This window comes from Ranitomeya imitator, chromosome 1, assembly GCF_032444005.1.
Source record: "Ranitomeya imitator isolate aRanImi1 chromosome 1, aRanImi1.pri, whole genome shotgun sequence".
NCBI classification, from domain to species: Eukaryota; Metazoa; Chordata; class Amphibia; order Anura; family Dendrobatidae; genus Ranitomeya; species Ranitomeya imitator.
The window spans coordinates 532,061,292-532,084,567 of record NC_091282.1 but is presented as its reverse complement, the minus strand read 5'-3'; the positions used below and the strand labels follow the sequence as shown (position 1 = coordinate 532,084,567).

Here is a 23,276-nt window from a genome sequence, read left to right as displayed (position 1 = left end):
AAAATTGCTACTGCTGTCTCCTACCTAAATAAACCAAAATGCCTTTTCATTTCCAAAGCTAGAACAGATACTATTTCATGGACTGATGAATCAAAGCATGCTAATATATGATGCAGAGTATTAGAGTTTACATGTCGTAATGAGTGGACGTGCTGGGATAAGGTATTATCCCAGTATGCTCAGGTGCTATCCAAGTGACTTCAGAATTCTCGAATATGTTCGAGTCTCCGCAGCTGCATGTCTCGGAGCTGTTCAAGAGTGCAATACATACAGGATTGCCTGCTTGTTAGACAATCCCTGTATGTGTTGCGGCTGTTTAACAGCCCCAAGACATGCTGCTGCCACGGGGACTCGAACATATTTTTTGAGCATGCCGAAGACACTCGGTTAGCACCTGAGCATGTTGGGAAAACACCTTATCCCAGCACATTCGCTCATCAATATTTACATATTTTAACACCTCTCCAAGTATGTGTTAGTTACATGTATTTGGAAGAGTAGTAACAAAAAGCCTCAATGCACCTTACTCATTTGGTCAGTGTTTGTAAGCAAAAACTAAGACTGGATTCTAAAGAAAAGGGAAATGTAAAAAACTGTTGGAAATTCCAATGATGCCTAAGCTTCAGCTTCCTTACAGAAGGCATGAGGTTTTCTTCTAGGAATTTCTGATACTTCATTCATCTTGCCCTCCAAACACTTGAATTCACCTTACCCTCCTCACAAAAGCTTGATAAAGAAAAGCCATGTTTGAAATGCATCGCTTGCTCCTGTTCCTATCCACCATATTTTTTTAAATGTTTTTTGATAGAATAAAGATTACACTGAAAATTTGACCTGGAATATTTTTTCCTTTTTTGCAATTGCTACACATGAGTGGTCGGCTCATGATTTTGTTCACGCTGGACTTCTATAAACTTCAATGTGAGCTGACAGTATCCTTTTCCGTTTTCTGCTATGTTTTATTAGCCCACATAACAGAATACTAAAACTTTTGTGGCTAATTTAAATGGTTTTGAGCATATAACAGTCAACTTTTCTTGTGCTTTGTGTAAGTAGAGGTTTATGTCTTTAAGTTCGGTCATTGAGCCTTTCAACATTAAGTATGTGCCTTACTGGTGGATTGAAACCACACCGCCCTCTGCCCCCAAATCTTTCTGTTGGTCTTTTATACTCGCTCGAAGTCAGCAGTAGTGCTTAAAAGTGGCATTTTATGGTGAATTTGGAGAAACTATTTGTTACATTAGTTGCGTTTAACTATTTACCTTGTTGAATGCTTTTTATTGCATATGTGTAATGCTGCCGCAGCGCAGTATTGTTCTTCCAATACCAGGAGGTGCTGGAGAGGGAAGATAGGTTGCACTAGTGGCATAACACTACCATGCCGCAGTACAGGCTCCACTACATGGCGAGAGAGTGGTCAGACAAGCTAGGTCAGGATCGGACAGGAAACGCAGTACCAGGGGAAACAGCAAAACCCATGGACAGATACAAGCCAAAGAAGTCGGAGCCAGTTGGGAGCAGAGATGCCAGAGATGTAAGACAGAAATACAGGTCAGTGGCCAAGCTGGGTCAGATACCAAGGTCACAGCATGGGGAGCACAAAGCAAGACGAGATTGGAGCAGGAATGGGATGGCAGGGGAACTGAGTAAATGGGCAGAGGACAAATCAGGGTGTAACGGGTCAGTCGCTCAAGCCGGGGGCAAGAACTATAGGTGATGCTGCCTGCAGGCAGCCATGAACTGAAATAGCAAAACAGGTCCCAAACTGAGGCAAAGAAGGTTAACCCCCACATGACTAGACCGAGGAGAGAATAGCAAGAAACAAACCCCGGCCTGGATCATGACAATATGGATGCCTATTTTCTACTTTGCACCAGCTTCAAATTTTAGCTTCAAAATATTGATGCAAAATACTAATCAAAATACTACCATTTAAAAGTGGTCTTAATCTGTAAATTATAAATATGGCCAAAGAATTATGTATCACAAGTATATACTTTGCTCACAGTCATCTCATTTATATAAACAAAGAGATCAGATGTTTTCACTTGGGCTAGGTTTTTATGTAGCGGTCATGCTGCGGCAATATATTGCAAAAGATCTGTGCCACCGAGGGCTTTTCACTGCTTCCCTGCACAATTGCTTAATTGTACAGGGGAAAAACTGTTTGACATGCAAGACATCACAACCAATCAAAATGGTTGCATGGTTTTGTAGGGGAAACATCTCTTTCCTGCAAAATTAAGTGATTGTGCCAGGAAAAACACTGCAGTGGCAAAAGTCTTTACAAAAGGCAAAAGGGACCATGGTGGCACTAACATTTTTAGAACATTTTTAGAACTAAAAAAGTTGGTCCTGAATTTCATATGGGTTTAACCCTGTAAATCATAACTGATATATGAGGTCTACATTGAGTTTTAGGGGGGGGGGGGGGGGGTGGCACTATTTTTAAACACATATAAGTTGCGACTTGAATTATTTATTTAAATCTTTCATATATCACAATAAATATTGTGCTAGAAATTATCATGCATATTGTTATATTGCATATTATGTTATATGCATATTATTATCATGTATAATTATAATGTATGTCCCAAATATGTGTATTTTGCGCATGGTATTCTGCCCACAAGACTTAGAATACACAAGTTTCTTGTCATATGACATAAAAAAGCAGAATAAATTTAAAAAAAAGTATTGTTTGTAGCATGTCTTGTATTTCACACTACAAAAAAGTTCCTGGAAAAAAATTGTGTCTCTTAAGAATAATGTGAAACCACGCTTACAAAAGCTTACTAGCATGCATAAAGACTATGGCAATACGAATTGCTAGGAATATTCCAGCAATGTGTTTCATATGATTTGGTACAGGAGCAGTTTTGTCAATTAAAGTACCATATATTTCAATAACCTGGATTTTTGGATTACCTGTTACAATAGGGTATGATTGGGGTCCAGGGACAGTTCCTCCTATATCCGCAGAAGATGGACTTGTTAGACTGGATTTCATTTCATCCAACCCACCAGTTAGAGACGCCATGGTAGAATAATCTGTTGTCTATAAAACATGAAGAAAGAAGAATGACTGAATTTATACTAAACACACTAAAAAAAATGCCTTAAAGGTATAATATTTTCTAAATATATTAGGTCTGCTATTGAAAAGATGTTTTTTTGCATAAAATTGGATTTATAGAATTAATTCTTTTAAACCATTATATTTACCCATTATATTTACCGAAAGGCATTTTCACATGTGCAATATTCACCTGCAAATGCTGCCTGAGCGTAGATCGGACAGCTCTCTGGATTAACACTGACCGATTCAATTCAATGGACCAATTTATATGAGAAATCCTGTGTGCACAACCAGTGTCCGATTATTGGATGAGTTTCCACTATTTCAATTCAATAGTAAGAATTTACATTACATTTAGTGGCAGAATGTTGGTACATTCTTTATTAATTTTAGTTTTAAAATACATTTATAAAATTCATGCATCTCTTATAAAGCATTTTGCACTATTTTGAGCTCATCCAAAGTAGCTAGTCTCTGTTATTTTCACAGTTTTATCCATGCATGTGGTATGCAAAGTTTTAAAATGCTGCACAAAATGTGGCAAATTCACTACAGTGGGGAGGGGTGGTGTAAGAAGTGTAAAGTGAACTCAAAACAAAAGCCTTACAAATAAGGATGAGCAAATTTATGAACATCTGTGCAACACTGATAAATTTCGCCCAATAAATGACAATGTAGCTAGAAATAAAGCTTAGCTAAAAAGCTCCTCTCACAATACATGTAAGCAACTGATAGCAAATGGTCACACAGATGATTCAACTCAAATGGAAAATTGCTCATTACTGGAAAAACACAGTGATGTGAATTTATCATGAGATGAATATTTGTTCTCAGTATTGCTTATGGCTCTGTTGCCGTTATTTGCACTGCTGCAAACTGTTCGATACATTTTGTGCTTCTTAACATATTACACCTTTGTCTAGAACTGTTACACCACTTTTTACACCACGTCCCTCTACTGGAGTGAGTTTGTGACTTTTGTAAAACATGGTGAAAAAATCAGAAGTCATAACTATGTTTAAAGAAGGAAAAATGATCAGGGAGCACAACGCTATCACTTAGTCTGTCTCATGTTACTCATAAAACTTCGGCAGAGCTTCAAGAGTATAGATATGTCAAAGGTCGTGTCCCTGCCTTTGATGTGAGCTCCAATGCTGAACCCACATCTTTCCCCGCACATGACAGCTGAGCTGATCTGCTGTCATGTGCTTCCAACAGTTGTGGATCTTAAATGCCACTGTCAATCACTGACAGCAGCAAATAACATGAGCCAGCGTCACAAGTCCCACCCATCGGAGCCACTGTCACGTGATCTCAGGGCCCCGATGGGTTGTCATGACAGCCAAGGGTCTGCAGAAGACCCCAGTTCCTGTCATTACAATACTCCTGTGAACGCCAGCCCATTCACAGGATTTCATAAGAGATAGTGATTTTTGCTATACATAGCAATAATAAGTAAAAAAAAGTTTTATTAGAAAAATAAAAAACACAAAAGTTCAAATCACCCCCCTTTTGCCCCATTGAAAATAAAACAAGTTAAAAAAAATGCACATTTGGTATCGCTCCGTTTGGAAATGTCCAATCAAAATATAAAGTAAATTAATCAAATTGGTAAATGGCACAATGAGGAAAAAAATCAAAATGCCAGAATTTTGCTTTTTTGGCCGCCTCAACATTGCAATAAAATTCAATAACAGGCAATGAAAACATTGTATCTAACCCAAAACAGTAGCAATAAAAACGGCATCCCAGGGCACAAAAAACAAGCCCTTACCCAGCCCCAGATCATGAAAATTGGAGACGCTATGGGTCTCAAAAAATGGCGACATACACAAAAAAAATTTCTTACAAATTTCACGTTTTTTTCACCACTTAACTAACAAAAGAACCTATACATATTCTGTATCTGTATACTCATAATGACCTGAAGAATGATATTGCCAATTAAGTTTTAGCATTTAGTGAGCATGGTAAATAATGAAAAAAAATTGTGGAAATGCACTTTTTTGGCAATTTCACCACCGTTTCATTTTTTTTCCTGTTTTCCAGGTGTCATTAAAAAGTACAACATGTCTCGCAAAAACAAGCCCTCCTACGGATATATTGACAGAAAAATAAAAAAGTTCTGGGAAGAACAGGAGCAAAAAAACAAAAACACAAAAATGGAAAATTGCAAAGTCACTAAGGGGTTACGATATTATCTGCATAATAGTCATGTAACTTTGAAAATGTCTCCCTTGTACTGTCTCTGACAACAGCCTGTATTATAGTTAGAGGCTGTACTCACAATTCTGCTTCCTTTGGAGATGAACTATCTCAACTTTTTCTGCTGGATTTATGCCCACACAGAGCTTTTAATGACGTTTTGAATTCTAGGTATTGTACAGTAAAGCACTTTGCAATAATCTGATTTAGATACAACTAACTGCCCCACTGTGTTTTACTGTCAAAAGTAGAACTTGTAATACAAATGTATCAAACTAAACAATTTTGTAAAAAATAAACAGATTCATTCTGATGGCAAAATTGGATGATTAAGGTCGGGGTCACACTGGCAAGTGTGATGCGAGAAACTCGCGAGAGTCTCTCGCTGCAATAACCTGCTGCTGGCATTCGGGACCTGAACATTCAGCTGCATAGAAATAAATGAAGCTGCACACTCCGGTTCTAAGTGCCAACGGCAGTGTCGGGTATTGATGCAAGAGACACGCACAAATTTCTCACATCACACTCGCAAGTGTGACCCCGACCTTAAGAGGACATATTCAATTATAGGTGACCTAAGCAGTATATGCAGAGAGGCCCCATTCACTTTAGTTTACAGTACAGGTGACTTTAATGGTTATAGGCAGGTATGGAAATAATGTTGCAATGTAAGAATGCTTTCAAATATAGAAGTGTTATAAATTTACAAAATGCAAAGTGAATTGATAAAAGAGAAATTTGAATCAAATTATCAGCATTAATTTTCTTAAGTACACCTGTTTAAAATAAAAATCATTAAATCATTAATTTTGTAGGATTCTAGTCATGTGTACAATATAAATAACAAAATATACCATACACGTGACAATGATCATCATTTTCATATGTGAGTGGAAACAGCTGTGTGAGAGGCTTAGAGCAAGATGTGAAACAGCCAAATTTGACTACAAAGGTGAGGTTGTTGAAAACAATTTCATGTCACAGGTCATACAGCATGGGAAGACTGAGCACAGCATCAAGACACAAGGTGGTTATACTGCATCAGCAAGGTCTTTCCCAAGCAAAGATTTTCAAAACAGACTGGGGTTTAAAGATGTGCTGTTTCCTTTGAAGAAGTATCAACATTGTTGAGTGCAGTAGATGTAGTAGTTGGCCAAGAAATTCAAGTGCAACAGATGAAAGACACACTGTGCTTATTTCTAGTGATGAGCGAATATACTCGTTACTCGAGCTTTCTCGAGCATGCTCGGGGGTTCTCCGAGTATTTTTTAGTGCTCGGAGATTTCGTTTTTCTTGCCGCAGCTGAATGATTTACATCTGTTAGCCAGCATAAGTACATGTGGGGATTCCCTAGCAACCAGGCAACCAACACATGTACTTATACTGGCTAACAGATGTAAAACATTCAGCTGCAGCAAGAAAAACGAAATCTCCGAGCACTAAAAAAGAAGTCTGGCCAGAAGTGATCTTATTGGAAGAGTTTCAGCCACAAAGGCCAAATTTTTTACATGAAATTAAAGTCAAGTGCAGGAAAATGACCAGGGGTGCCTTTGGCTTATCAATCAAAATGTGAAATGTTCAGGAGTGACAGAAGGCAGTTTGATAACAGAAGGGCTGAAAAGCAATACAATAATGAGAATCTGCAGGCAACAGTGAAGTATGGTGGAGATTCCTTGCACGTTAGGGGCTGCTTTTCAGCATATGGATTTGAGGATCTGATTTTGATTAATGGTCTTCTCACAGGCAAATAGTTATCCATCATACAAAACCATCAAGGAGGTGTCAGAACTATCTTCTATGTAAAGAACAAGAAGTCCTGGAAAGGATGATTTTGTCTCCACTGAAGTCTTGATCTCAACATCATTGACGTTCTGGGATTACATGAATAAACGGAAGTATTTGCGTAAGCATACATACACAAAAGATTTGTGGTTCAGTCTCCAAAATATTTGGAATAATCTCCCTGCTGAATTCCTTAAAAAAAGTGTAAGTGTACCTACACGAATTGAATATTATTTTGAAAGCAAATGGCGGTCAGTGGTCACATCAAATATTGATTTGAATTAGATTTCTCTTTTGTTCACTCACTTTGCATTTTCTAATTGATAAAAAAAAAACTATTAACACTTCTATTTTTGAAAGCATTCTTACTTTGGAGCATTTTTTTCCACCCATGCCTAAAACATTTGAAGTATTGTACATATTTATTTTTAGAGACTGTTTATATTTCACTCTATAATGTATATACGCATATTCATTATAATCCTTGGACTCTGGGGCACTCTTGGTATCCATAATGTGACAGATCTCAAAATGCAATTACTTTTGTTTTGTGTTCTTATAAAGTGACACCAAAGCAGAAGTAATGAAGATGTGAACCTGGCTTAATATATTACTTGGAAGGAGGCGCACACGGTAACTGGCATATGACTTATGTTTATATGTCTAATAATGAAAAAATTACACAAAATGCTCCAAAAACCAGGTAAAGCCAAATGATAAATTCTCCCTAGTTTGTCTTGACTCTCATCAAACTACTTTTTACTCCTCTCCCATAATGGTAATCCAACTTGTCTTAACATGTTTGTCTGTCTGGTTTCTAGGAAAACACCACTAAACAACCACAGTCTTTTCAATAACATGGTTATGGAGCACACCACTATCAACCAGTCTGACTCATTTTCCTCAAAAAAGTTCAGGAGAAAACCACAATTTTAGTTGTTATGTTCCTATAATAAAGTAACACATATGTGAACCTGGTTTAACAACTTCCCTGAAAAGAAGGACAAAGAGTATTTGAAAGCATTTTTCCATGTACAATGGTGCTTAAGTTTGTTAACCTAACTGAAATTTTCATATTTCAGAATAAATTTGACCTAAAACTACATCAAATTTTCACACAAGTCCTAAAAGATAAAGAGAACCAAATTAAACAAATGAGTCCAAAATATTAGGCTTCATCAGTTTTTGAAATGTATAAAATGATCCAATATCACATGTCTGTAAGAGACAAAAGTAGGTGATCCTTTAGGATTTGCAGATAATTTGAAAGTGAAATTACAGGCTTTTATTTTAATCAATTGGAAGACAATTTAGTGTGAGTGGATGACCTGTTTTTTTTAAAACTTCTACCAACGTGTTACTTTTCCAACACATTTGTGGAAATGTGTCATTGCTTAACAAAAGTAACCGGATTGAAGTGTTTCTGTGTCCTCTGGAGTTATGACACGAGTTATAGTAGATAAATAGATCAAATTGTAGGTTTATCGTTGACGTATTTCAGAGTCCACTGACTCCTTCCTCAGGAGTCAAAGCAAAACCTTTGTTTCTTCAACAAAAGATATTTATAAGGACCTCAGAAGAAAACTTGTTGCTCAACATGCTGGAAAAGGTTACAAAACCACCTCTAAAGAGATTGAATTTTATTTATCAACAATCAGACAGATTGCACACAAATGGAGAAAATGCAAGCTCAGGAGTGGTCAACCAACAAAGATAACTCTACAATCAATGCATTTATTAATCCATGAGGTCACAAGGAATACAAGTTAACTTCTAATCAACTAACTGCTGCCCATCTGCAAAAGACCCCTGGACAAACCAGAAGGCTATTTGAAGAATATTTTGTCAAAGGATAAGACCAAAATAGACCAAAATCTCACACCATCTGTGAAACACGGTGGTGGTGATATCATGTTTGGGTCAGTATTGCTGCATCTGGGCCAGAACGGCTGCCATCATTGATGAAACAAAGAATTCTGAATTTTAACAATAAATGCTAAAGAAAAATGTCAAGACATTTGTCCATGAGATGAATCTCAAGAGAACGTAGGTCATTCAGTGAGACAACTACAGTATAGGTTTATTATTTATTATTTAGGAATCATTAAGTATTGACTTTAATCCCATAGAATTGTTGTGGATGTACTTGAAACAAGCACTTCATGGGAAGAAAAGAAACATCAACATAATTGCGTGGGAACTGTTTTGTAGGGTTTAACGGCTAAAATGCCTCCAAACTGGTGTGCAGGACCTGAAATGTTTACATAAAATTATTGTTGCACAAGGGGGTCAGATCACATACTGGAAGCAAAGATTCACATATTTTTGCTACTACAGACGTGATAATGTATCATTTTCCTCATTTTAAAAAGTTAAGTCTAATATTTTTTACAGATTTTTTGGATTTGGTTCTCTTTCTCTACTTTTATGACCACTGTACATTAATCCAAGGTAGATCATTAGTGCTCCATTTTTTTATCAGGAAATTATGGAAAGTTGATGAAGTCCTAATTCACATAGGTAAACTGTTAAATGATAAACCAAAGAACAAATGGCTATCATGATATGTATTCAACTATCTACACTTACTATATCTCTGGAAATCATGATGGTATCAAACATAAGCAAGGGTGACATTATCGCATATGCAAGGATAATATTCTTTAACAATCTATTATAAACATATTACAAAGATATATTTTTGTCACTGAAAAAGGAAGCAGATTTATATAGCGGACTCAAAGAAAAGGGCCACATGGCACACGTGCATACAAATGCTAAAGAATGGAGTATGTGTGGAAGGTGTGAATTACCAATTAGCACAGTAAAGTAGAAATCAAAGTCCCCAAAGGGAGGTATAACAAACTGTACAGCAACTAAAATACTGACTGCCAATCTCAAATTAATTTAATTCAATTAAACATTTTTAATAATATAAGAATCTAATACACATGAGTGCCTTCTTATGCCTCAGGTTTCCCTAGCCAGTTCTACTATTAAACACCACACTGGTGCAAGTGGTAATATGCCGATGAAAAACCAAATGGTCAGGACTCGCATTCCGTACTTAAACCTGTTCTGTAAGTATATGTGTATAATCTCCTATTTACTAACTATACATTTCACTGGAACTTTACATGACATAGAATAGTGCCTTGCAAAAGTATTCGGCTCCCTCGAACTTTTCAACCTTTTCCTACATATTCTTCAAACATAAAGATACCAAATGTAAATTTTTGGTGAATAATCAACAACAAGTGGAACACAATTGTGAAGTTGATCGAAATTTATTGATTATTTTAAATTTTTGTGGAGATTCAAAAACTGAAAACTGGGGCGTACAATATTATTCGGCCCCTTTACTTTCAGTACAGCAAACTCACTCCAGAAGTTCATTGTGGATCTCTGAATGATCCAATGTTGTCCTAAATGCCTAATGATAGTCTCAGGGCTCTGTTTGAAGCACAGAGAGTACAGACCAAGGAACACAACAGGCAGGTCCGTTATACTGTTGTGGAGAAGTTTAAAGCCAGATTTGGATGCAAAATGATTTCCAAAACTATAAACATCCCAAGGATCACTGTGCAAGCGATCATATTGAAATGGAAGGAGTATCATACCACTGCAAATCTACCAAGACCCAGCCGTCCCTCTAAACTTGCATCTCTAACAAGGAGAAGACTGATCAGAGATGCAGCCAAGAGGCCCATGATCACTCTGGATGAGCTGCAGAGATCTACAGCTGAGGTGGGACAGTCTGTCAATAGGACAACAATCAGTTGCACACTACACAAATCTGGCCTTTATAGAAGAGTGGCAAGAAGAAAGCCATTTCTCAAAGATATCTATAAAAAGTGTTGTTTAAAGTTTGCAACAAGCCACCTGGGAGACACACCAAACATGTGGAAAAAGGTGCTCTGGTCAGATGAAACCAAAATCGAACATTTTGGCAACAATGCCAAACGATATGTTTGGCGTAAAGGCAACACAGCTCATCGCCCTGAACACACCATCCCCACTGTCAAACATGGTGGTGGCAGCATCATTTTTTGGGCCTGCTTTTCTTCAGCAGGGACAGGGAAGATGGTTAAAATTGATGGGAATATGGATGGAGCCAAATACAGGACCATTCTTGAAGAAAACCTGTTGGAGTCTGCAAAAGACCTGAGACTGGGACGGAGATTTGTCTTCCAACAAGACAATGATCCCAAACATAAAACAAAATCTAAATGGAATGGTTCACAAATAAGCATATCCAGGTGTTAGAATGGCGAAATCAAAGTCCAGACCTCAATCCAATCGAGAATGTGTGGAAAGAGCTGAAAACTGCTGTTCACAAACGATCTCCATCAAACCTCACTGAGTTCGAGCTGTTTGCCAAGGAAGAATGGGCAAGAAACTCAGTCTCTCAATGTATAAAACTGATAAGAGACATACCACAAGTGACTTGCAGCCGTAATCGCAGCAAAAGGTGGTGCAACAAAGTATTAAGTTAAAGGGGCCGAATAATATTGCACGCCCCACTTTTCAGTTTTTGAATTTCCACAAAAATTTAAAATAACAAATAAATTTCGTTCAACTTTACAATAGTGTTCCACTTGTTGTTGATTCTTCACTAAAAATGTACATTAGGTGTCTTTATGTTTGAAGCATGATATGTGGGAAAAGGTTGAAAAGTTCCAGGGAGCCGAATACTTTCGCAAGGCACTGTAGGTCTGTTAAATGTCAGCATAAGTTAATTTGTCCTCATTAACTGGTCGATGAAAACTGATATGATCTTTCTGTCCCTGTCTGGCATTCTGTGTACATGGAGTGACATGTTGCTGAAAATGGTGAATTTTATGCCAGCATAAGAAATATGATCCCCAGACTATTAAATGGAATCTGTCACCAGGTGACAGGTTGCCAACTAATTTGAGAGCAGAATCATGTAAAGACAAAGACCCCAATTCCAGCAATGTTTCACTTACTGGTTTTCTTGCTGCAGTTTTAAATAAATCAATTTTATCATCAGGAGATTATCACTAGAGAACTAGTAAACCTGCTGCCAGGTAGTCCTGATTATTCATGAGCTCTGTGTAACCCCACCCCCCACCACTGATTGTCAGCAAAAAACTGATAATCATGGCGGGTGCGGGGTTACACAGCGCTTAAAGGAGTTGTGCTTCGGACAAAAATCATTTAATCGAAAGATCTCGCAATAATAATAATTTCCACAAGTGGATGTGTTAAAAGAAATTTTCCTGTGCTGAGATAATCTTATAAATGTGCCCCTGCTGAGTACTGTGTAATGTCTGTGTCTGACCGTGCAGGGACATGGTCTGGTCATTCCACAGCTCCTGGGAAGGGGAGGAAGCAAAAGAGTATACAGACAGGACAGCAGGGGATCACATATAATTATTTATTTGAGAGAAAACATTTTTACAAAAAGACGTAGTGAAATGCTTTACACCAAAAGAGTCAGCTGTGATCCTGAGCTGTCCTGTCTGTATGCTCTCTTTTGCTTCCTCCTCTGAACAGGGGCACATTTATAAGATTATGTCAGCACAGAAACATTTTATTTAAACACATCCAGTTGTGGAAGTTGTTATTATTATTCTAAAATTAACTATAAAATTGACTTTGGGTGGGAAAACCCCTTTAACATTCAGAGAATTTCTAGAACTGCACCAGACTTTATCAAAACTGCACCAAGCAGCCCAGTAAGTGATACATTACTGGAATCAATTTATCTGCCTCTACATCATGCTGTTCTCAGATGGAGTAGAAAAAAACTGCAAATTCCCTCTAAGCATTTTCCTCTTCCGTCGGGTAATCGCCAGCATGTTTATACAGGCCAAGTTTTGGCTCATCTAAATGGGCCTTTAGATGTTACAATATTGAAAAATTACAGGTGCTTCTCACAAAATTAGAATATAATCAAAAATGTAATTTATTTCAGTTCTTCAATACAAAAAGTGAAACTCATATATTATATAGAGATTGGGCACTTTCCATTCTATATACAGGTGCTTCTCACAAAATTAGAATATCATCAAAAAGTTAATTTATTTCAGTTCTTCAATACAAAAAATGAAACTCCTATATTATCATAATTTATTACAAACAGAGTGATCTATTTCATGTCTTCATTTCTGTTAATGTTGATGATTATGGTTTACAGCCAATGAAACCCCAAAAGTTATTATCTTAGTATATTAGAATACTTTATGACACCAGCTTGAAAAATGATTTTAAAATCCGAAATGTTGTCCTGCAGAAATGTATGTTCAGTAAATGAACTTGGTGCTCATTTTGCATCAATTACTACATCAATGCGGTGTGGCACGGAGGCGATCAGCCTGTGGCAGTGCTGAGGTGTTATGGAAGCCCAGGTTGCTTTGATAGCAGCCTTAAATTTGTCTGCAGTGTTGGGTCTGGTGTATCATCTTCCTCTTGAAAATACCCCATAGATTCTCTATTGGGTTAACCCCTTTACCCCCAAGGGTGGTTTGCACGTCAATAACAGGGCCACTTTTTACAATTCTGACCACTGTCCCTTTATGAGGTTATAACTCTGGAACGCTTCAACGGATCCTGGTGATTCTGACACTGTTTTCTCATGACATATTGTACTTCATGATAGTGGTAAAAAAATTTTGATAGTACCTGCATTTATTTGTGAAAAAAACAGAAATTTGGCGAAAATTTTGAAAATTTCGCAATTTTCAAACTTTGAATCTTTATGCAATTAAATCACAGAGATATGTCACACAAAATACTTAATAAATAACATATCCCACATGTCTACTTTACATCAGCATAATTTTGGAACCAAAATTTTTTTTGTTAGGGAGTTATAAGGGTTAAAAGTTGACCAGCAATTTCTCATTTTTACAACACCATTTTTTTTTTAGGGACCACATCTCATTTGAAGTCATTTTGAGGGGTCTATATGATAGAAAATACCCAAGTGTGACACCATTCTAAAAACTGCACCCCTCAAGGTGCTGAAAACCACATTCAAGAAGTGTATTAACCCTTCAGGTGTTTCATAGGAATTTTTTGAATGTTTAAATAAAAATGAACATTTAACTTTTTTTCACAAAAAATTTAATTCAGCTCCAATTTGTTTTATTTTACCAAGGGTAACAGGAGAAAATAGACCGCAAAATTTGTTGTACAATTTGTCCTGAGTACGCCGATACCCCATATGTGGGGGTAAATCACTGTTTGGGCGCATGACAGAGCAAGGAGGGCAATTTGACTTTTCAATGCAAAATTGACAGGAATTGAGATGGGACGCCATGTTGCGTTTGGAGAGCCACTGATGTGCCTAAACATTTAAACCCCCCACAAGTGACACCATTTTGGAAAGTAGACCCCATAAGGAACTTATCTAGAGGTGTGGTGAGCACTTTGACCCACCAAGTGCTTCACAGAAGTTTATAATGCAGAACCGTAAAAATAAAAAATCATATTTTTTCACAAAAATTATCTTTTCACCCCCAATTTTTTATTTTCCTAAGGGTAAGAGAAGAAATTGGACCCCATAAGTTGTTGACCAATTTGTCCTGAGTACGCTGATACCCCATATGTGGCGGTAAACCACTGTTTGGGCACATGGGAGAGCTCGGAAGGGAAGGAGCGCCGTTTGACTTTTCATGCCAAAATTGACAGGAATTGAGATGGGACGCCATGTTGCGTTTGGAGAGCCCCTGATGTGCCTAAACATTGAAACCCCCCACTAGTGACAGCATTTTGGAAAGTAGACCCCCTAAGGAACTTATCTAGAGGTGTGGTGAGCACTTTGACCCACCAAGTGCTTCACAGAAGTTTATAAAGCAGAACCGTAAAAATTAAAAATCATATTTTTTCACAAAAATTATATTTTTGCCCCCAATTTTTTATTTTTCCAAGGGTAAGAGAAGAAATTGGACCTCAAATTTGTTGTACAATTTGTCCTGAGTACGCTGATACCCCATATGTGGGGGTAAACCACTGTTTGGGCACATGGTAGAGCTCGGAAGGGAAGGAGCACCGTTTGACTTTTCATGCCAAAATTGACAGGAAATGAGATGGGACGCCATGTTGCATTTGGAGAGCCACTGATGTGCCTAAACATTGAAACCCCCCACAAGTGACACCATTTTGGAAAGTAGACCCCCTAAGGAACTTATCTGGATGTGTGGTGAGCACTTTGACCCACCAAGGGCTTCACAGAAGTTTATAATGCAGAGCCATAAAAATAAAACAAAATTTTTTTCCCACAAAAATTATTTTTTAGCCCCCAGTTTTGTATTTTCCCTAAGGTAACAGGAGAAATTGGACCCCAAAAGTTGTTGTCCAATTTGTCCTGAGTATGCTGATACCCCAAATGTGGGGGGAACCACCGTTTGGGCGCATGGGAGGGCTCGGAAGGGAAGGAGCGCCATTTGGAATGCAGACTTAGATGGAATGGTCTGCAGGTGTCACATTGCGTTTGCAGAGCCCCTAATGTACCTAAACAGTAGAAACCCCCCACAAGTGACACCATTTTGGAAAGTAGACCCCCTAAAGAACTCATCTAGATGTGCTGTGAGAGCTTTGAACCCCCAAATATTTCACTACAGTTTATAACGCAGAGCCGTGCAAATAAAAAATATTTTTTTTCCACAAAAGTATATTTTAGCCCCCAGTTTGGTATTTTTCCAAGGGTAGCAGGAGACATTGGACCCTAAATGTTGTTGTCCAATTTGTCCTGAGTACGCTGATACCTGATATGTGGGGGTGAACCACCGTTTGGGCGCATGGGAGGGCTCGGAAGGGAAGGAGCATCATTTGGAATGCAGACTTAGATGGATTGGTCTGCAGGCGTCACATTGCGTTTGCAGATCCCCTAATGTACCTAAACAGTAGAAACCCCCCACAAGTGACCCCATATTGGAAACTAGACCCCTCAATGAACTTATCTAGATGTGTTGTGAGAACTTTGAACCCCCAAGTGTTTCACTACAGTTTATAACGCAGAGCCGTGAAAATAAAAAATCTTTTTGTTTTCCCACAAAAATTATTTTTTAGCCCCCAGTTTTGTATTTTCCCAAGGGTAACAGGAGAAATTGGACCCCAAAAGTTGTTGTCCTATTTGTCCTGAGTACGCTGATACCCCATATGTTGGGGTAAACCCCTGTTTGGGCGCATGGGAAAGCTCGGAAGGGAAGGAGCACTGTTTTACTTTTTCAACGCAGAATTGGCTGGAATTGAGATCGGACGCCATGTCGTGTTTGGAGAGCCCCTGATGTGCCTAAACAGTGGAAACCCCCCAATTATAACTGAAACCCTAATCCAAACACACCCCTAACCCTAATTCCAACGGTAACCCTAACCACACCTCTAACCCTGACACACCCCTAACCCTAATCCCAACCCTATTCCCAACTGTAAATGTAATCTAAACCCTAACCCTAACTTTAGCCCCAACCCTAACTGTAGCCCCAACCCTAGCCCTAACCCTAACCCTAGCCCTAACCCTAGCCCTAACCCTAACCCTAGCCCTAACCCTAGCCCTAATCCTAACCCTAGCCCTAACCCTAACCCTAGCCCTAATCCTAACCCTAGCCCTAACCCCAGCCCTAACCCTAGCCCTAACCCTAACCCTAGCCCTAACCCTAGCCCTAATCCTAACCCTAGCCCTAACCCTAGCCCTAACCCTAACCCTAGCCCTAACCCTAGCCCTAATGGGAAAATGGAAATAAAAACATTTTTTTTATTTTTCCTTAACTAGGGGGGTGATGAAGGGGGGTTTGATTTACTTTTATAGCAAGTTTTTTAGCGGGTTTTTATGATTGGCAGCGGTCACACACTGAAAGACGCTTTTTATTGCAAAAAATATTTTTTGTGTTACCACATTTTGAGAGCTATAATTTTTCCATATTTTGGTCCACAGAGTCATGTGAGGTCTTGTTTTTTGCGGGACGAGTTGACGTTTTTATTGGTAACATTTTCGGGCAGATGACATTTTTTGATCGCTTTTTATTCCGATTTTTGGGAGGCGGAATGAACAAAAACCAGCAATTCCTGAATTTCTTTTAGGGGGGGCGTTTATACCGTTCCACGTGTGGTAAAATTGATAAAGCAGTTTTATTCTTCGGTTCAGTACGATTACAGCGACACCTCATTTATATCATTTTTTTATGTTTTGGCGCTTTTATACGATAAAAACTATTTTACAGAAAAAATAATTATTTTTGCATTGCTTTATTCTCAGGACTATAACTTTTTTATTTTTTTGCTGATGATGCTGTATGGTGGTTCGTTTTTTGCGGGACAAGATGACATTTTCAGCGGTTCCATGGTTATTTATATCTGTCTTTCTGATCGCGTGTTATTCCACTTTTTGTTCGGCGGTATGATAACAAAGCGTTGTTTTTTGCCTCGTTTTTTTTTTTTTTCCCTACGGTGTTTACTGAAGGGGTTAACTAGTGGGCCAGTTTTATAGGTCGGGTCGTTACGGACGCGGCGATAATAAATATGTGCACTTTTATTGGTTTTCTTTTTTTATTTAGATGAAGAAATGTATTTATGGGAATAATTTTTTTTTTTTTCATTATTTAGGAATTTTTTTTTTTTTTTTTTACACATTTGGAAATTTTTTTTTTACTTTTTTACTTTGTCCTGGGGGGGACATCACAGATCAGTGATCTGACAGTTTGCACAGCACTCTGTCAGATCACTGATCTGACTTACAGTGCTGCAGGCTTCACAGTGCCTGCTCTGAGCAGGCTCTGTGAAGCCACCTCCCTCCCTGCAGGACCCGGATCCGCAGCCATCTTGGATCCGGGCCTGGAGCAAGCAGGGAGGGAGGTAAGACCCTCGCAGCAACGCGATCACATCGCGTTGCTGCGGGGGGCTCAGGGAAGCCCGCAGGGAGCCCCCTCCCTGCGCGATGCTTCCCTGTACCGCCGGCACACCGCGATCATCTTTGATCGCGGTGTGCCGGGGGTTAATGTGCCGGGGGCGGTCCGTGACCGCTCCTGGCACATAGTGCCGGATGTCAGCTGCGATAAGCAGCTGACACCCGGCCGCGATCGGCGGCGCTCCCCCCGTGAGCGCTGCCGATTGCTATGACGTACTATCCTGTCCAGGGTCAGATAGGCCCAGGGCACCTCGACGGGATAGTACGTCTAAGGTCACAGAGGGGTTAAGGGCAGGCAAGTTTGCTGGCCAATCAAACAGTATTGGTACTTTTGGCAGCGTGGACAGGTGCCACGTCCTGCTGGAGAATGAAATTTCCATCTCCAAAAAGTTTGTCAGCAGAGGGAAGCACGAAGTGCTCTAAAATTTCCTGGTAGATGGCTGCGCTGACTTTAGTCTTGATAAAACACAGTGGACCTACACCAGCAGATGACATGGCTCCCAAAACCTTCACTGATTGTAGAAACTTCACACTAGACCTCATGTAGCTTGGATTGTGTGCCTCTCCACTCTTCCTCCAGACTCTAAGACCTTGATTTCCAAATGAAATGCAACATTTGCTTTCATCTGAAAACAACACCTTGGACCACTGAGCAACAGTCCAGTTCTTTTTCTCCTTGGCCCAGGTAAGACGCTTCTGGCATTGTCTATTGGTCATGAGTGGCTTGACACAAGGAATGTGACACCTGTAGCCCATGTCCTGGGTATGTCTGTGTGTGGTGGCTCCTGAAGCAATGACTCCAGCAGCAGTCCACTCCTTGTGAATCTCCCCAAATTTTTGAATGGCCTTTTCTTAACAATCCTTTCAAGGCTACGGTTATCCCTGTTGCTTGTGCACCTTTTTCTACCGCACTTTTTCCTTCCACACAACTTTCCATTAATATGCTTGGTTACAGCACTCTGTGAACAGCCAGCTTCTTTAGCAATGACTTTTTGTGGCTTACCCTCCTTGTGGAGTGTGTCAATGACTGCTTCCTGGACATCTATCTAGTCAGCAGTCTTTCCCATGATTGTGGAGCCTACTGAAACACACTAAGGAACCTTTTTGAACGCTTAGGAAGCCTTTGCAGGTGTTTTTTGTTAATTATTCTAATTTACTGAGATAATGACTTTTGGGTTTTCATTGGCTGTAAGCCATAATCATCCACATTAACAGAAATAAACACTTGAAATAGATCACTCTGTTTGTATTGACTCTATATAATATATGAGTTTCACTTTTCGTATTAAAGAACTGAAATAAATTAACTTTTTGATATTCTAATTTTGTGAGAAGCACCTGTATATAGAATGGAAAGTGCCCAATCTCTCCATTGATGCTGATGAAACAAGCTCTCACTGATGGCTGCTCTGTGTTGGCTTAGAGGAGCAAGGGGACTGTTCTCACAACACATAAGGAAGCCAAAGTAAGAGCTCTGTGTATTAGCCATTTCATGTTTCAGATGGGGATACACTTTCAAGGGAAAAAATCTCTAAATAACAGGTAATAACTAGTGATGTGCGAGTATACTCATTGCTCTGCTTTTCCCGAGCACGCTTGGGTGGTCTCCGAATGTTTGAGCATGCTCGGAGATTTAATTTTCGTCACCTCAGCTGCATGATTTTCTACTGCTAGACAGGCTGAACACATGTTGGAATTCCCTAGCAAACAGGCAACCCCACACGTATTCCGGCTGTCTAGCAGTCGTAAATCATGCAGCTGAGGCAACGAAAACTAAATCTCCGAGCACGCCAAAATACTCAGAGACCACCTGAGCATGCTCGGGGAAACCTGAACAACGAGTATACTCGCTCATCTTTAGTAATAACCACTGACCTTTACAATGATACCCCTGTAGCCCCATTTATGTGTTATTTGTGTAGTCTTTCCTTAATGTGCATATAATGCACTCACTGCATGATTTTCTAAGCATCTCTTCATACATTGGTGTTCTCTGCTAAATCATCACACCTTAGAGAAGTTATGAAAGATCTCTATATTGGTCCATAAATAATCGATTCATATGATTAAGTGCTCATGCTAAAGTCCGATTTTGGCACATAAGTGCTATCCGTGATTTTCAAGGATAGCCCTCGTACCTGTGATAATCTATGGTCCACTGAAAATTGTGGAGACGTCCTATTTTCATCCGAGAGTTAGATCAACATCTGTAATGATTTTCAATGGATCCGTGAAACACTCCAACTGCACTCCAAGTGCAGTCCAATTTTTTCATGGACTGTCAGAATGGAGAAAGTGGAGCCTTTTATATTTTTTATCTCTCCACGTACAAGAAAATCGTATGTTACTCGCTCCACCCTCTGATCAAACACAGATCAGAATAATTGCTCTGATTTACTCGTATGCAAGACAATCGGACATTTGAATGAGCCCTAACAGTGTACAGTAATACAAGCTGCCAATGTTATTATTTCTCCTCTACATACGTGATTATTTTTTCCATAGCTTGGCCACCATAATAATAATAGAATATTACATTGCACATGTGCTAATGAAAGTAACCTCCGATTACTATCAAAATCCAACTAGTCCAATCAGGCATCATCAGTATAAGAGAAATGGATAGTAAAAACCATTGAAATTGCCTTGAAATATCCACAGCGTGCCTTACCTGCTATATTTCTCCTTCCTGCAATATTATACATAGAAATAGCCTCCTTTTGTTTCTCATTTGTGTTTAATATCTGCATGTAAATGTCTGAAAATAGCATCTGTAATTGAAGATTATGAAGTATAGCCAGCTTCTGACAGGCTGCTAAGGAAGATGGATTATCCTCATTTTTCTGTAAATTTTGTCAATTTTGGAATTCATAAGCTATCAACACTGATCAAAATGTTACTGCACAGCTGTGTCAAAAAAAAAAGGGAGAGAGAGGGAAGTGAAAGTGGTGGTGCTCGCTCCCCCGCTCACGGGCAATATTGGTTCTCCTTTCTACTTAACCAGCAGCCCTCCCACCCACCTTTTCCTTGCTTGTTTAATGCATTACGAACGGGATGGGAATGATTCCCTGCTACTTGTTATTTACCTTAAAAAAAAAAAAAAGCAAATAAATAAAATATATAAAGAAATTGAAAAGAACGCAAATGCTCTGGCGTGCCTATTCAAATCACAAAGTGTAATTTATTGCATTTTCTCCCCTTTTATTTATTCCTAAGTAGTAAACACAATTTCTATTCAGGGGGTTTATTATGTTCAACTCCTAGCAGACAATCACAGCACACTAGAGGCAATTGTTTAGACTCTTCCTCTCAATTTTCCCATTACTGGGAGTAAGTACTGTTGGGACTCTTTAATAGCCCGACTGCAGCCCATATCAATAACAGATGAGGTTTAATCGTCCAACACAAAAATTATTTAGGCTCAGAAAGGACATTCAATGTCATTTGCATAATGGCATTGCTATCCCGCGCACCTAACCCGTCGTGCATAAACAAGGCCCAGGGACCATAAATAATAATAAATCATGACGTCCCTGCGTCTCAGGCTGTAATAGGAGCCACTCTTCGTCGAAATTATTTCACTAGAAAATGGGCACTGTAATTTTTAAGACATGTGGCATGCCACAAGGCAGTAAATCTCTAGCAAGCACACACATATACAATGAAAAGACTGCCCCGTGAGCACAAAGCGGCGTGAATGAGAGATGGAAAATATTTGCATTTGCCGTTTAAATTGGCTTCTGCGATGCAGGGGAATGGAAAGAGAAGAATGGAAGAAAATGGGGTGCGTTTCACTGTGTTAGGATGTGACATTTGCTGAACTAAAGTATTAGCGGCAGGTCTTTTAATTTACCAATGCAATAAGCAAGCTAAAAAATTCTGCATGCAAAAATTCACAGAGGAGCGTTTCACTACCTTAATATTAGAAAGGATTAAAGCCGGAAAAATGGTTTCTCAAAGAATTTAGGATTAGGAGTCCTTAGTGGCCTGTGGCTAACACATTTCAATTACATTAAAAAAGGGTCATGTTAGCATTTTCCATAAAATGGATTTTCTATTTTTTATTCAAGATTTTTTATTTTGTTTGCCCCAATCAGCATTTTGGGGTATTTAGAAAAATTATTAAAGTGATTCACTTCTAATATTGTGCATAAATTACTGATTGTTAGAATAATCAGATTATGGGATTTCCTACTGATTGGGCCCTAAGTGTAATTTCCAGGGACACTGCACTGCCACTGCTGGTGAAAGGATGCATTACATAGTGACAATCACTGTATAAAATGAAACATACCAAAACGTACGAACAAGTACAGTTGCTATTTGACTTGGTAACCTTACAAAGAATGTTATTTTAACTATTTTAGGACATGCTAACACGTTCAGTATGTGGTCAGTACAGTAGTTGAGGTCAGTTTTTGTGAACCAAAACCAGGAGAGGAACAAGTCAGTGGAAAATAATAGAAACATGTCACAAGTTCTATATTTCTGGTTTTGGCTTAGAAATACTGATGTAAAATGCCGACTAAATAATGATGTGTGCACGTGGCCTTATGATGAGGTCCCTAATGACATTAAACAACCATATTTAATATTATCCTTACTAAACTAAGTATTAAATACAAAAAGCTATAAATACTGCTTAGGAAGGAATTTTCTATCTCGATCATATCAACCCATTGCCTTACCTTGTTCTAGTTTATTCTAGCGGACACCATTAAATGCAAAAATGTAATTTTACAATGTCAATATAATTAAAAGTCACACCGTTTATTGAGACAACCAAGGATTTCCTAAAAGTGTGAGGCACATCCTAGTAAGTATGTATAGTGGCCCTCATCCCTGTCATGAGTCTTGTCAGTCATTCGTCAGAACTGAGAGGGGACAAGTGTGAGTGACACATTTCCCCACAGCCCTGAATGCTCAGTTTTCTAATACTTCTTTTAGGCCATCTGAGGTCAAAGTGTACTGCTCCTAACCCAATAGTGGGCATCTAGAGTCGTTTGAACAGTCTAGTTCTTCTATTATAGGTCTTCCAAAGGAACCTGCTTTGGTAACAAGATCATTCTTAAGGAAACCATAAGAGTCTCAGATTCTGTTCCTTTTCCTAAGTACTGTTTTACACTCCGCTGAACTTCATTTTTTTTACAGCTACCACTCTAAAAGCCAACTTTGTCAAAATGTGACACTATTAGTGATTTATTTACAAGTAACCCTATGACAGGACCTGCAAATAAGTGAACTAATCAAGTCCAACAGGCAAGTTGGACATTTTTCTATTAAAGGAAATACATTTTATCTTTTTTTTTTTTTTAACGCAAAATGGACCAGTTT

The 23,276-nt window shown here is 38.8% G+C and overlaps 1 protein-coding gene across 2 annotated transcripts in view; it reads right to left on the bottom strand.

Annotated features, from left to right (window-relative positions):
- The window catches only part of PAX5 (paired box 5), a 517,932-nt gene that overhangs the window by 234,808 nt on the left and 259,848 nt on the right, over positions 1-23,276 (bottom strand). For both annotated transcript variants that reach the window (XM_069767486.1, XM_069767494.1), the window contains one exon: positions 2,932-3,061. In XM_069767486.1, the coding sequence (XP_069623587.1) occupies positions 2,932-3,061 (130 nt within the window). The remainder of the gene's footprint in view (positions 1-2,931; positions 3,062-23,276) is intronic.